Raw genomic sequence first — 13,755 nt, forward strand, 5'->3', positions numbered from 1 at the left:
ATAGCATGCCAGGAAACGCTGACATTGTGAACACACTGCTTTGTGTAAATTTTTGCCAGACAAGAAGTCCTCCAATCTTCTTATCCAGATATTCTATTGCACACTGATTGCTCACTAGTATAGGAAATGAATATAATAAAACTCAATATGAGACTTTGTAGAAGGAGAAGCAGATATTTACCATGAACAAAGCTGTTTTCAGTCATTCCCATTCCAGATTTCGTTCCCTCATGCTCTCACCACCCCATGTGGGCACCAAGCCTCATCAGTCCAGGTGCTGGAGCCAGGCTGGGCTGTGTGCTGCAGGGAGGACAGGGGACACCATCTGTCAAGCCCTCGCTGTGTCTGCTGAGTTGTTCTTCACAGCAGACTGGCTCTTAGACTGTGTTTTTCTTACACTTTCTAGGACTTACCTGCTATTTTGGAGTGATCTTTCACCTCAGGGTCTTGCACTTTTTCATCTCTGTAGATCTCAAGCAGCACTGCCACCTTTTAGTTCCCTTTTTTTGGGGGATCTTTATGGCTACAATCTGCCCTCAAACAGGGTATGGAAGTGATGTTCTCTCTAACCTTGTTGTCTGTTCTTCCCCTGTCAGTGTAGAACAGATCAGCTGCAGCCAGGTTGGTTGTGCTTTCATGTACACAGATGTTTCCATTCATAATTCATCCAGAACAGTCTTAGCACTGGTTACAAATCCTACAGCAGTGAATATTTTCTTCTATGTCTATTCTTAAAGATTCGCTTGAGGAAACAGTTGCCCACTGTAGTAAGTGCCTGTGGGGTAGTCTCAGGACACCAGGATTGCTGCAAGGATACAATTCCCAATATAGGAATAACTCACAAACATCCCTGTGAGATTCAGCAGAATCTCAGCTCCATCCTGGCTCTTGCACCATCTACATCTTGTTTTGGCTGGGTTTTGCTGCAGCTGCACGAGACCATGTACAGCACTCAAAAAGCAGTAGATTCTGGACTTGCATGTAACTTGTTCCTGCCAAACACTTTTCTTCCTGAAAATGGAGCAGAAAGATAAAAATGGACCTGGAACAAAAGCCTGCTAGCTGCCATAGTGCCTAGTGAGTGGTACTCATAGGGCTTTTGTTCTTGCTGGCTACTGCTGAGATGATTAAGTTCTGGAGAGATCAGGTGATTTTTACCTTAGAAAAGCACAGCAGGTGGTGACTAACAAAGACTTGAAGGATTGTTCTCATATTATCTGAGATGAGTGTGCAGGTCCAGTGAGGAAACATCTTGTTGTTTCCATCTCAGCTCTCTTCTCCTTGGTGAGGGCAGTGCTGCCTGAGCCCTGCCCTGTTGTGCCCTGGGCAGGAGCAGGACACAGCCTGGCACAAGTGCCACCTGCAAGGGCATCTCACACCTCTTGGCTTCCTCCTGTGTCTGGTACCAGCTCTGCCCTGGGCTGGTGTGAGCCAGCACTGAGACTTAGGCTGGGGGAGCTGCTGCCCTTCTCTGCTTCACTGTGGAATAATAATTAACAAGAAGCAGGAGGAAATACTGGCCACATGAAAATTCACTTCCCTTCACCAAATTCACTTCTCTTCACCAGAAATTATCATCAACATTCAAGAATGACTAAAAGACTTGATTCCTGAATGCCCCATTCAGGAGGTTCACATTGCAGCTATTCCTTGAATGTTTCTTGTTTGATTTCCAAAGCCAGGAGACTTCAAGACTCTTTTATAACAGATTATCTTCAGGCCTCTTTTTATTCAAGTCCTTTAAAGAAATGTAATGAAACATGTTAATATCAGTTCAGGCTGCAAGAAATCTGTGTCTTTTGAGCTGGAAACCAGGAAAGGCATGGAGATTATTTCTGTAATATATCAAGAAATTCCTTAGCCTGTTCAGCAGCAGCACATCCTTTTGTGCAGGCAAAGCTTGACCAGAACAGCTTGGAAAGGATGTGACTTTGAGAGCTGTAGTTCCAGCAGGAAATACAGTGAATCCCACCTTCAGCAACCCCTTGGGAGCAGACAGAATTGCTCACTGAAGACAGGTAGCTATCTTTTATTCAGTGCATCTAGATGACTAGTGATTGCTAAAAATGGAGCTAGCCTGGCAAGGTGGGGAAGGGAGTGGGGGAGGTCTTTGTGCAGAATTCACTGCATAGTTTTTATAGCACTGTTTCAGTGGCAGAATTCATAGAGCAGAGCAGAAGGAGCGGGATACGCGAGCGGAGTACAATGTGTTACAGCACAGAAGACAGCACGTCACAGTGCTAAAAATGCTACAGAAACTGGAGTGGCCCAGGGAGAAACAGAGCTTGTTGAGAGGCAGAGTTGGAGATCTTGCCTGGCACAGGAGGGGTGTGCAGTTGGTGGGGTTAGGGTGGGTTTGGGTCATGGAAAACCTTCCCAGCCAAAGTGAAGGCTCCTGCAGCGCTCACATCGACTTTGACAGGGGCTCTGTGCCCAGTCCCTGGACAGTGTAGCTGCATGCATATTGCTCCTGCACACCATAAATATTTGAAAGATGGGGTAATGGACATTGGCAAGTTCTGCCTTCCTCCTTAGCTGATAGATTCTGCTTGGCTCCTGCCTGGGAGATGCGATTTAAAAGACGTTAACATGCAATATGGATGAGTGTGATTGTTACACAGAACATTACTGCTCCCTGAAATTGGAGTTCTGATGGGGTTTTTTTAATGCTCAAATAAAATAACTGTCAAATATGTTATCAGTCTCAGAGAAGACTTCCCTCTCCCCATTTCTTCTGGCTGAAGGAATCTGTTGCTGTCCCTGTTTTTTAAAGATAGAGCTGGAGAGTTTAGCTCCGTGTTAGATGTAGATGTGTGATGTATCAGTTAGCTGTGCAAGTCAAACCACTGAGATGCATGGCTGTGTTTAGGCAGCTTGCTTATTAATTTTGGCAAATTTGTGCCATGAGAGGATAAAAAAAAAGAGGCTTTTTTATTTACAAGAACAGAACAATAATTTCTGAACCCTGAGCCCAGACACATCCCGTGCACGTACCAGACACAGTGGAGCAGCTCTTTAAGAATGTATCACCTCTGGAGACTTGAGATGATGGCAAATAGGTGTTTGTGTGGATGGTGTAAACGAATCCATGAAAAGAACAAGGCAAAATGTTATCTTCCGAAAATAGCTGTTGTCTGGGTGTGCCGGGGGTGGCTGTGTTGGAGCTGTCTGGCCTCACCACCTCGCTGAACCCAAAGCAGTGGAGTTCTGTGGGAGCCAAGGTGTGCAGCGTGTGAAACAGAGAGACAGGAATGGGGATTTGGTCCAAGGGAAGGACACAAAATTCTCTTCTCCTGAGAGAGCTTCTGGACAAAAGGGTGTTACACCCAGCCTGTGAAGGGAGATGAATGCCTTGCTCTGTATTTCCTCTGCACAGGCACAGCAGTGAGTGTGTGGCCATCACACGTTAGCACAATCAAGACCAGTCTCAAAGTCTAGTAAGACTTATAAAAAAGTATGATATCAAGAGGAAAAGAACGGAATATATGGTCTGTTTTTCAAACTGATAATTCACAAAGGATGTTCAGGACTGATGTGTAAAGAGGAAAAACTGGGAAAATATTTGGAAGGACAAAGTAAAATAATGCACAGGAATAAACTCTCTGGGAAGGATTTAAGAACAGGTTAGAAAAGCAGCTGTTCTGGATGGTGTAAATAAGGCTGCTCTGGCCTTGGGACCTGGATGTGACTGGCTGACCTGTGGAGATGCATTCTGACCATATTTCCTGTGAGTATTACAAGATTTTGACAAGCTGATTCTGCAAACGCTCTCAGCAGCATAATGGGATACCTGGCATACAGAGTCCCAGGAGCAATTTAAAAATAGATTTAGAAAAGAGGTCGGACAAACTCTGCACGGACAGGAAAAGAAATTAATGATACATTTTCCCTAAAAGTGTCTGCCTCTGCACACTCTGCATGCTAATCTGCAGCCACCAGCAGGCAGGAGTGGGGAAGGGACTGAGCAGAGCCACATACGCTGTGTGAGAGGGATCAGCACTGCTGCTCTGCATTTTCATCATAGCATTTTGCATTGAAATCAGTGTTGTCCATCTAAGCATTCAAATCCTGATCAGTTTACAAGCAAACTCTGAAAAGCTGGTTCTCCATCCAGTCATATATAAGGAGCAGCTGCTGTGCCATGAAGGGAGCGACTGCATGATTTGCCCACAGAGGGGAAGGACACGGATCTTTGTAAGGAGCAGGTCAGGAAATGCTGCTACCCTGAACGAGCAGAGAAGCAAGCAGCTGGCAAGGAGCCTTTAAGCCACTCTTAAATTACTCTACAGAGGACAGATCTCATACTCCCTGACCTACAGCATGCAGCACGAGAGCACAGTCTTCAGAGGCTGCACAGATTTTGTAAATAATCAGGATTAGGAATGTTGTGTTTAAAAGAAGAAGGTCTGGGCAGTTTCAGCCCCAGTTTGAGCACACAGCTTCTAAGATCCGTAGAATGTAGAATATGCTGAGTTGGAATGGACCCACGAGGATCCTGAAGTCCAACTCCTGGCCCTGCCCAGGACACCCCAGGAATCCACCCTGTGCCTTGAAGCAGTTCTAGAGCTCAGACAGACTCAGGGCTGTGACCACTGCCCTGGGGAGCCTGTTCCAGTGCCCGACCACCCTCAGGGTGAAAACTTTTTTCTAATATCCAGCCTAACCCTCCCCTGACTCAGCTCTAAACCATTTCTTCAGGATCTGTCACTGGTCATCAGAGGGAAGAGTTTAATACCTGCCCCTCTGCTTCCTTCCTCTCATGGGGATGTTGAAAACCACAATGAAGTCTCCCCTTGGTCTACTCCAGAATGAACAAACCATGCTACCTCCAGTATTTCCCATAAGGTTTCCCCTCCAGTCCCATCACCATCCTTGTGGCATCTTTTGAGTAATGGTCTCTAATAGTTCAATGTCTTTTTTATATTGCAGTGCCAAAACTGCCCCCAGGACTTGAGGTGAGGCTGCACCAGTGCACAGCAGGGCAGGACAATCCCCTCCCTTGCTGCCAATGCTGTGTCTGATGCCCAGGACAGGCTTGGTTCTCCCAGCTTCCAGGGAGTATGAATATGCTGATCATATTCAACTTGCCATCAACCAGGATCCCCAGGTCCCTTTCCACGGTGCTGCTATCCAGCTTCTTGTTCCCCTGTCTGTATATACAGCCAGTCTTATTCTGCATTAAACATGTCACAAAAAGACAGAAGGGGTTTATGGCTCTGTCCTCTGTGCCATAAAGCCGGGCCGGTGGTTGGTGCCTGCCCTGCACGGCCCCGCAGGAGTGCGGGAGCTGCGGCGCTGCCGTGGGCTGGTGTCTCCCTCTCGCGGCTGTTCCAGCTCCCTCTGTCGCTCGGTGTGTCCTGCTGTCCCCAGCTCCATGCTGTCCGCAGGTGTGTCCCTGCTGTTCCCAGGCATGTCCCTGCTGTTGCTAGCTGTGTCCCTGCTGTTCCTAGGCGTGTCTCTGCTGTCCCCAGGTGTGTCTCTGCTGTCCCCAGCTCCCTGCTGTCCCCAGCTCCCTGCTGTCCCTAGGTGTGTCCCTGCTGTCCTTGGCTCTCTGCTATCCCCAGGTGTGTCCCTGCTGTCCCCGGCTCCCTGCTGTCCCTAACTGTGTCCCTGCTGTCCCCAGGTGTGTCCCCGCTGTCCCCGGCTCCTTGCTGTCCCTGTGTCCCTGCTATCCCCAGGTGTGTCCCTGCTGTCCCTAGCTGTGTCCCCACTGCTGTGCCTCCTGTCTCTTGTGCTGGGGACAGTTGGGGCACAGCAATGGTTATTTGATGCTGAGTTGGTGTTTGCAGCTTGCACTGAGCCTTGGTGGGAGCTGGTGCCTGTGCAGCCAGGGTTAACCTTGCTGCAGATTTCTGCTGTGTTGGTGGGCTCAGAGATCCCAGGATCAATAGTATCCAGTAATATTATTATTGCTAATATCCAGTGTTATCTTTCTGCTGTGCCTGCTCTGCCTCCTTGCCTACAGCTGAAGACCATGGTCTGAGCATCCTCCAGCAAAATGTCCTTCATTTGTCCTTGACATGCTGGAGGCATCGCTGACCTCCCTGTGCTCTCCCTCTGCCTTCTGGCCAACAACAGCATTGCATTCAACTTAGGACCAATTCCACAGCAAACCCATCATCTTTAACTGTGTTAAAATCATCCCCATTTGGCTGTGGCAGAGCAGAGCCTGTAAATCATGATTAGTGAAAGCAAAGGGCCAGAGAAGAGATAATTAATTTCGCTTTGCTGTTCAAAGGCTGCGCTGCCCTTGCTCAGTGGAGGATTTGTGCCCTTCAGACAAAAGGCTGACAAGTGTCACCTGTTAATCTTCTCTGTGTGCAGCTCTTTGCAGCGTGAGATGGTCCTGTCACAGGGCCCTGCTGGCTCTGGCAGCTGCTCTTTGCAAGTCAGCTGCAAAGCTCTCCCCCTTTATTCCTCTGGCTATTTTTAGCATTTCTCTTTAGATGCAATGAAAAAAGGACATCTCATATCAGTGATAAGCAGGTTGTAGTGATTGTTCCCCTTAAGGGACAGACGTGTTGGGCAATGGGAGGGACAGAGCTTTCCAGGATTGCTCTAGTGTGTGTGAAACGTCTGCTGGCTGTCACCCAGGGTGGAGACACCACTGTCACCTGCGGCAGATCCCTTCAGGAGCCTGTCTCCAGCACATCCAGCGTGTGCTGGTTCATCTGGAGAGCTGGTTTCTGCATCAAGGGCAGGTCAGAACAGCTTGGTACATGCAAAGGGCAGGCAGGAAAAGCCTGCTGAGCCTGCAGCATGTTCCAGAGTGGCAGGGAAGGGCTCTTGGGAGCATCAGGGCTGCATTTAAGGAGTTAAAAGAAGTCACAGTGCTCCCTGGAGCTCTTTCCCTCCCTGCTTTAACTGCAGGAAAAACAAGTGAGGGAATGGGGAGAGCCTGTCCCAGCAATCTCACCATACATGTCCCCCTCACCATCCCAGCTTCTCTGAGCGTTTGACAGACAGCTCACCAAGCTGAATTTGAGCATCTGAAATTTAGTCTATTCTGCTAAATCTTTCTTGCTGGGTTTAATCCACATTCATACTAAATGTCTGCCGTTTTATTTTCCCCTTCCCTCTCCCCTCAAGGGAGAAGCAGTAGCTTTCTTGGAGATAGCTTATGATTTTTCCAGACAGAAATTGTTTCCATTCCAGGGTTATTGGCAATACCCAAATATATGTCCAGGAATTGGTCAAAGCCAAGATTTAGAGCTGCTGCTTCTAGTGTCTAATAAAGCAGGACTGCAAAAGGTCAGCCTCTGTGCAACATAGCAGCCAGTTCCACCAGCTAATGGCATAATCTATTATAGAAGTAATTCCTATGTCTTCCCTTCCCAGTCAAATGTAACAACAGTGGGGAACATTAACTGTCTAATTTAATACTGAGTTTCTTATAGTGCTAGTAAACCCATTAACTAGGGCTGTTATCCAGACTGATTGAGTCTTGACCTTGGCCTGTGTTTTTAAGTGAGCTTTGCCATTCCCTTGGGATCAGCAGCTCCATTCAAGCAGCAGCTCCACTGCCCTCCTTGCAAGGCTCTGTGCTGGTGGCCCAGCCTGGGTGGCCCTGCAGCACTGTCCTGCCCTCTTGCTGTGGATTGCACTGCAGAGCATTCATCATTTCAAGGTCATCCAGAGCTCTCTGACTCCTGAATTTATGGAGGGTAACAGCAGCCTTTGCTTTGCTGTAAGCACTTCCAGTTGCCATTGGTTCACCTTTACCCCAACAGTCCTTGTTCTTGTGCTTTTTAACACTGTCCTTCATACTCTGCTGCTTTTTTCCTCTATATCATCAATGCAGGCTGCAGCATCAGCTGCTCTGTTAGCAAATGTTTTTGCTTTTTCCTGAGCTGCCCCAGCTGCTGGGCAGAGCCTTTGCTAGCAGCATTTGTAGTTAGCATCACATAAAAGCTTGGAAGGGACCTTAAATATCATCTGGTTCCAGCCCTGCTGCCATGGGCAGGGACATCTGCTAGAGCAGAGGAGGGATGGGCTGGTGTGGGAGCACAGGTGCCTCCTCTCACACAGGAATAGTGCTTGGCATCAGCCTTTGATGTGATTCTCCCTGGCAGGTACCAGGAAATGGTTTATTGAATTGTTCTGAGTGTTCAGGGGCCAGAGGGGTTTCTGTGGATGGTCTTCTCCCACCTTTGTGTGTCCTCTGCAGTAACATGGCTGAGTTCCCCCTAGAGAGGAATTGCTCCACGACCTGGTTCTGGGTGTACTGTGAACTCTCATAGCCCTCAGCTTCACTCAGTCCTGGGCTTCCCCTCCTCTGTCCGGGTCCTCAGCATCTTGCTAATTAGCCCAAGCATCTGTTCTGAGCACAGCAGTGAACATTTCCCTGAACAGCCATGAGTTGTCTTGCCAGATTGTTATTTACATGCTGGTTCAGGTCACACACTCCCCAGGGCAGCAGAGAGACCCGAGTTTGGCCCATTTGTCTTCCATGAGTTGAAGAGAATAAAGAAAACATTTACCTTCTGCCTGATAGTCCATTCATCTTGTGCTGCATCTTACGTCTTTGTCTGTCAGATCTCCCTTTTTCCTGCACTATTTTGAGTTCTCTAGGCACTAGTTTTCATCCTTTTTTGACTGTCTGTGTGCAGCCCAAAATGCCTGAGCCAGCAGGGTCACGGAGTCTCACTGGTCCTCATGTGCACAGAACTCACTTCTTCCCTCCTTGTATGGGCAAATCACGAGCCTGATAAAGCCTGTCTGGCTCTGGGCTCCCTCTTCTCTGCTTCCCCCATGCCATGTCCCTGCAGATCTTCCAGCCCTGGGGCTCTCTCTCTCTCTCTCTGTGTGCGCAGTTTATCCTGGGGAGCCACAAATCAGCAGCTCTGCCCTGGTCCCAGGGATGGCTGCCATGGGGGGCTGACAGATGCCAGGTGGGTGGTGGGGCAGGAATTGTGCGCCCACAGGGAGCAGAGTGTGGCCCTGGACATTGGGGATGCACCTTGTGCTGGTAAGGAGTTGGTGACACAGGAAACTGAGAGAAATGCCAAATAAATGCTGCTGTTTCTGCTGTATCTCAAAATATCACCTGGAGTGTTGGTGCAAACAGTGGATGCAGGGTGAAAGAAACACTGAACAGAGGAAAATACACCCAAGCAGAGCCCCTCCCAAGCCTGTCACCCAGGATGCTGAGACTCCCTCATCCCTTTGCACAAAGGTGACATTCGTGAAGAGCTCAAGGGCAGGTTTTTCCATGCTGATGGCTCAGCAGCTCTGCCTGCCCAGCAGCAATAACCAGGTTTCTCAAAGAGCCAGGTCAGTGTAGAGGGGAGGTGCAGTATTCAGTGGAAAAGTTGGGCCATTTAAGGCAGTGCCCCTGTCACAGGGAGCAAAGCCACCCCATGAACCCACGCTAGTGACATGTCCTCTTCAGTCCCCACGAGTGGTGAGCTGCTGAGGTGTGTGTGCTGGCATCCTCCTTCCCTGTCAGAATAAATAAATATTCCCATGGGGCTGAGAGCAGGTCTGCAAATAGCTGAAATCCCAACCTGAAATTAACACACTGCTGCTTGAATGGGGTTGGAAAAGAATTCCTTTTCTTTTTAATGTCTTTTAAATGTAACTGGCTAGCAGGGGGGCATCACCAAGGCTTTGTGGCTGACTCAGCTGTGTGAGAGCCTGCCCACCCCGCAGGCAGAGCTCCTCTCTGCCGTCACTTGTACCCAACCTGCAGCCTCCTCACAGCTCCATTGTGAGAAAGGGGTTTGGGGGACGGGGGCTACATCACTCCCTGGCTAATTGCCCCCATTCAGGGAAGTTTGGAGAAGTGGAGGAGGTTTGTCATTGTGCCTGGCTTTGGCACGCAGCAGGCAGAGAGCGGCGCCCGGCACGGCAGCGTGGGTATCCCAGCACACAGCTCCTGACGTGGCTCAGCAGCTGTGTCATGGCTTGGCAGATGCCTGTGGGACAAATGTAGGTGTCAAATGCTGGCCTCAAGCCTCCTCCTTACCATTTGCAGCAAGTTCTTCTACAACCTCCGAAACAGCTGCGTGAATCAGGGTACAGCTGGGTAAATCTTCATTTGTATCAGTGTACCACTGAGTTTGACTCTTTTGTGTTGCTACACACATGTCCCAGTGCAGTGACCAGCACCTGTAGCTTGCCATGGGCCAGCCTCAGTGCCTGGAGATGAGTTTTGGAGGCTCTGTCCTCCCAACAGCTTTTGTTTTGCTGTGGTGGCTGTGGCAGAGACACTGCTGGTGTTTGAGGATGTTACCCTATTGCCACCCGTATTCAGATCCTCTTTGTGGCTACAGTTATGGAAGCAGATATGAAAACCACAGTGTGGACAGGGTGGATGCTTCTGGTGTTGAGCAGGAGGAAATGAGACCCTCTAATCCAAAAGGAGATGTATTGCTCTGTATGTGTGATAAATGGATGGGGAATTAAGTCCCAAGGGGATTGATGCTTGCCCTGCTCATCTCACTTTTAACTGCTGCTCTAGATGGATTATTTCCTCTGCAGAAATGAGGATTGGGAAGGAATGGCTACCAAGAGACCTCCTATAAGCTATTCTAGCAATCTGTTACCTGGAGAGGTGGCAGCCACATATGAGCCTGAGATAGCAGAGATTTTCCTTAGAGACAATTAGTTATAACTAAACAAATATTGACCAGCTGGTGACTGCAGCCTTTATTGGGGTTTTTGGACAAGGAAAGAGATTTTAAATACATTCCATCTAACTAAACTGTGTGGAAACCATTGAGTTTTGCTCAAAAAAAAGTCTCTATAGGCGTCATTCATTTCGAAGATAAATCTGGTTCTTTAGTTACTGAGTTGCTTTAAAATGCAGATTAACCACTAGCCAAAATAATTTTCTCTTGCAGCTTGAATTTCAGTGGAGTCCATCTGGCATCTGCTGGGCAGTTTAGTGACTTCCTGGGGAGCATGGGCCCTGCACAGTTTGTTGGCCGTCAGACCTTGGCCACCACCTCGATGGGTAAGGAACACAGAGGAGTTGGGTGGCTTTAACTGAGCCCTGAGCAGACAGCTCCTACAAGCCACCTAATAATGTGTCCAGCATCTGCTGGTCTAACACTGTCCTGCTCCATTTCTCTGTTAAATCGAGCGAGCTTGGCTGAAAGGTTTTGCTGACTGCAGCAAATGTGGCATTAGGAGGAGAGCAGCAGCTTTATGCTTTTCTCCCTCAGCTCTGAAAGGCACAGACTGAGTAAAATGCAGCTAAAATCCTGAAAATGCATCTTGTGGGGTTTTTCTTTCTCTAAGGCCCATCAGGCTCTGTAAGAATTTTGCTATGGTCCACCATAATTGCATTTTCCAAAGCAGCTTGCAGTCCTAGGTTCTTCCGTTTTGGAGAGATGAGAAGCTTGCTGCCACAAAGAGTAAGAGGCAGAGCCACCAAAGCCGTTTTAGAGGGCTCCCAGTGAAGTTTGCTGTAGAAAATGTGGCCTGGAATCACTGTGGAGCTGCTCCAGAGTAATACAGGAGGAAATCAGGCACAGACATGTGCAGGAGGGACATGAAGATTGTTTTTTAAAGATTTTTGTAACCAAAGACTATTATTTTGAAAGTCTTCTATATATTTTGACGTTTTGGTTTAGGGGATGTGGAAATTGGCTTGCAAGAGCGAAATGGACAGCTTGAAGTGGATATCATTCAGGCTCGAGGACTGACACCAAAACCCGGCTCCAAAACACTGCCAGGTAGGATGTTTTGATCTCCTACAGCACCTCCCTGAGCCCCAGCCTCCCACAATGCTTGTGAACTGGGAAAATTTGAATTTTTGCTTGGCAGGACTAAGGAGCCTGTGTGTGGTACTGAAAACAAAGCTGCTTGGGCAAATCTTTTCCCTTCTGTAACTGCCTTCTTTAGAAACACCTGAGACATGCCACACTGTCTTTTCTAAAGTGAGCATGAAGATTTTCTTCATATTTGACCATGTTTTTTGTTCCAGCTGCTTACATCAAGGCTTACCTGCTAGAGAATGGCGTGTGCATTGCGAAAAAGAAGACAAAAGTGGCTCGCAAGTCACTGGACCCTTTGTACAATCAGGTGTTGCTGTTTGCTGAGAGTCCCCAGGGCAAAGTATTACAGGTAAGATGAGCAAGTCTCAGGTCTGCCCCCCTCTCTTTCCCACCTCTCATGGAAGGTACTGAGTCCTGTCATGCTGGTTAATTAACATAGATGAGACAAAGCCAAAGTTTGCATCGAACCAAATGCACTCAGTATGAACTTAACAAAGGGAGAGGAATCCCTCTTTCTTCATACTCAAGCTGATGATTATTTGACACCTTGCCAGGAACTGCCTACCAGGAAATTATTGATTTTTAATTTTTTCAATTCTTTTTTTCCCACCCAGTTAGGATGCTAAAATGATCTTGCAGCATGGGTTGCCTTCTATGCTTATACACATTCAGGGCACTTTGCTTTGCCATCACCCAGTTACATATCCTACCTTTTTCTGTCTCTTCTGTTACTGCCATGTGTTTTCTGCCATACTCATATTTTCAATTCTGTACCTATGTTTCCAGAGCAAAGAGTGATTTGCATTGTTAAATCTTATAAAAATAATTTCCATCCAATAAAGCCTGGCTAAAATCTGTTTGTAATACTAATGTAATTAATCCTTGAGTTTCTATTCTTTACATCCACTGGTGTCTAAATTGCCAGCTAACCTGCTGGACCCTTTTCTTCTGTGATTTCTACCTCATTTGCCTTGATTAGAAGCATTTTCCCCTGATGCAACAAAACTGCACATTTATGACTGAAATGGAGTGGGACCTGGCTTGGTCTACTCTTGCCTTTCCTGGGTTTCCTTACCTGCTGCCTTGCTGCCAGGAAAGGCACTTACTCCAAGAATAAATTGAGGAGCTTGGCTTTTTTTGCTAATGGACATGTCACCAAACCCTCTTTGTGCAGTGCCTTGCTCCATCTCCTGCTGAGATGTGAACTTTTGGATTTTGATTGACATTCATTGTCTCTCCTACCTCATTTTACAGAAAACTGTAGTGTTGTGGCTGTTAGGAGCTTAGGGAAAGAAGCTGTCAGGATTATCCAGAGATCACTAATTGTCATCATAACCCATCCTACTCATCCTCTCCTCCTCAGAGCACGGACTCACTCTGCAGTCAGTCGTCACCTTTGTCACGACAGGGCCACCTGGCCAGACCTCCAGCATGCCTAAGCCCATGACCCTCACTGCATTTGTTCTTCCACCCACTGGTCTCCATCGTGTCGTAAGTGTGACTCAGCTTTCCCTGCTCCTCTGCCAGCTCTGTCATTGCCCTTCCCCTGTGTCCGTGAGCCGTTCTGGGCCGTCTGTCCTGCTTGCCCTGCATGTTGCTCACGTGTGCCACTCGTGTTGTGTCCCTGGCTCCTGCCCTTCTCCAGGTGAGTGGCCATGCCTCATCTCCATCTGCCTCGTGGCACGAGCTCCGTGTGCAAAGTTAAAACATGCTCTTCTCCTCAAACTGTTGGCTTTTGGCCCAAGTTGTTGCCCACCTTTTTTTTTTTTGGTTTATCTTTCCAGATCAGGAGCTCCTCCTGCCCTTATCCTCCTGGCCACCTTTTGGTGTCCAAGGCCTGTTATATGGCAGGACCAGATTTTACCTGCAGGTGTTGGACTGCAGCCCTGAGGAGACTTTGTGCAGGTGCTGCCCCTGCCCAGCAGAATGGTGTCTTGTCCACATTCACATTCACCTCTGCTCCATGGGAGAAAAAAAAATCCCATAACATTAGGATTTGTAAACATGCTTAAAATAAAATAGTAATATCATC

General features: G+C 47.9%; 1 protein-coding gene across 1 annotated transcript in view; it reads left to right on the plus strand.

The window, feature by feature from the left end:
* RIMS4 (regulating synaptic membrane exocytosis 4) overlaps positions 1-13,755 on the plus strand; it is a 56,061-nt gene that overhangs the window by 34,466 nt on the left and 7,840 nt on the right. Inside the window, exons 3-5 of the mRNA XM_005489999.4 lie at positions 10,845-10,957; positions 11,580-11,681; positions 11,933-12,072. Of these exons, the coding sequence (XP_005490056.1) occupies positions 10,845-10,957; positions 11,580-11,681; positions 11,933-12,072 (355 nt within the window). The remainder of the gene's footprint in view (positions 1-10,844; positions 10,958-11,579; positions 11,682-11,932; positions 12,073-13,755) is intronic.

This window comes from Zonotrichia albicollis, chromosome 17, assembly GCF_047830755.1.
Source record: "Zonotrichia albicollis isolate bZonAlb1 chromosome 17, bZonAlb1.hap1, whole genome shotgun sequence".
In the NCBI taxonomy this organism is placed as follows: Eukaryota; Metazoa; Chordata; class Aves; order Passeriformes; family Passerellidae; genus Zonotrichia; species Zonotrichia albicollis.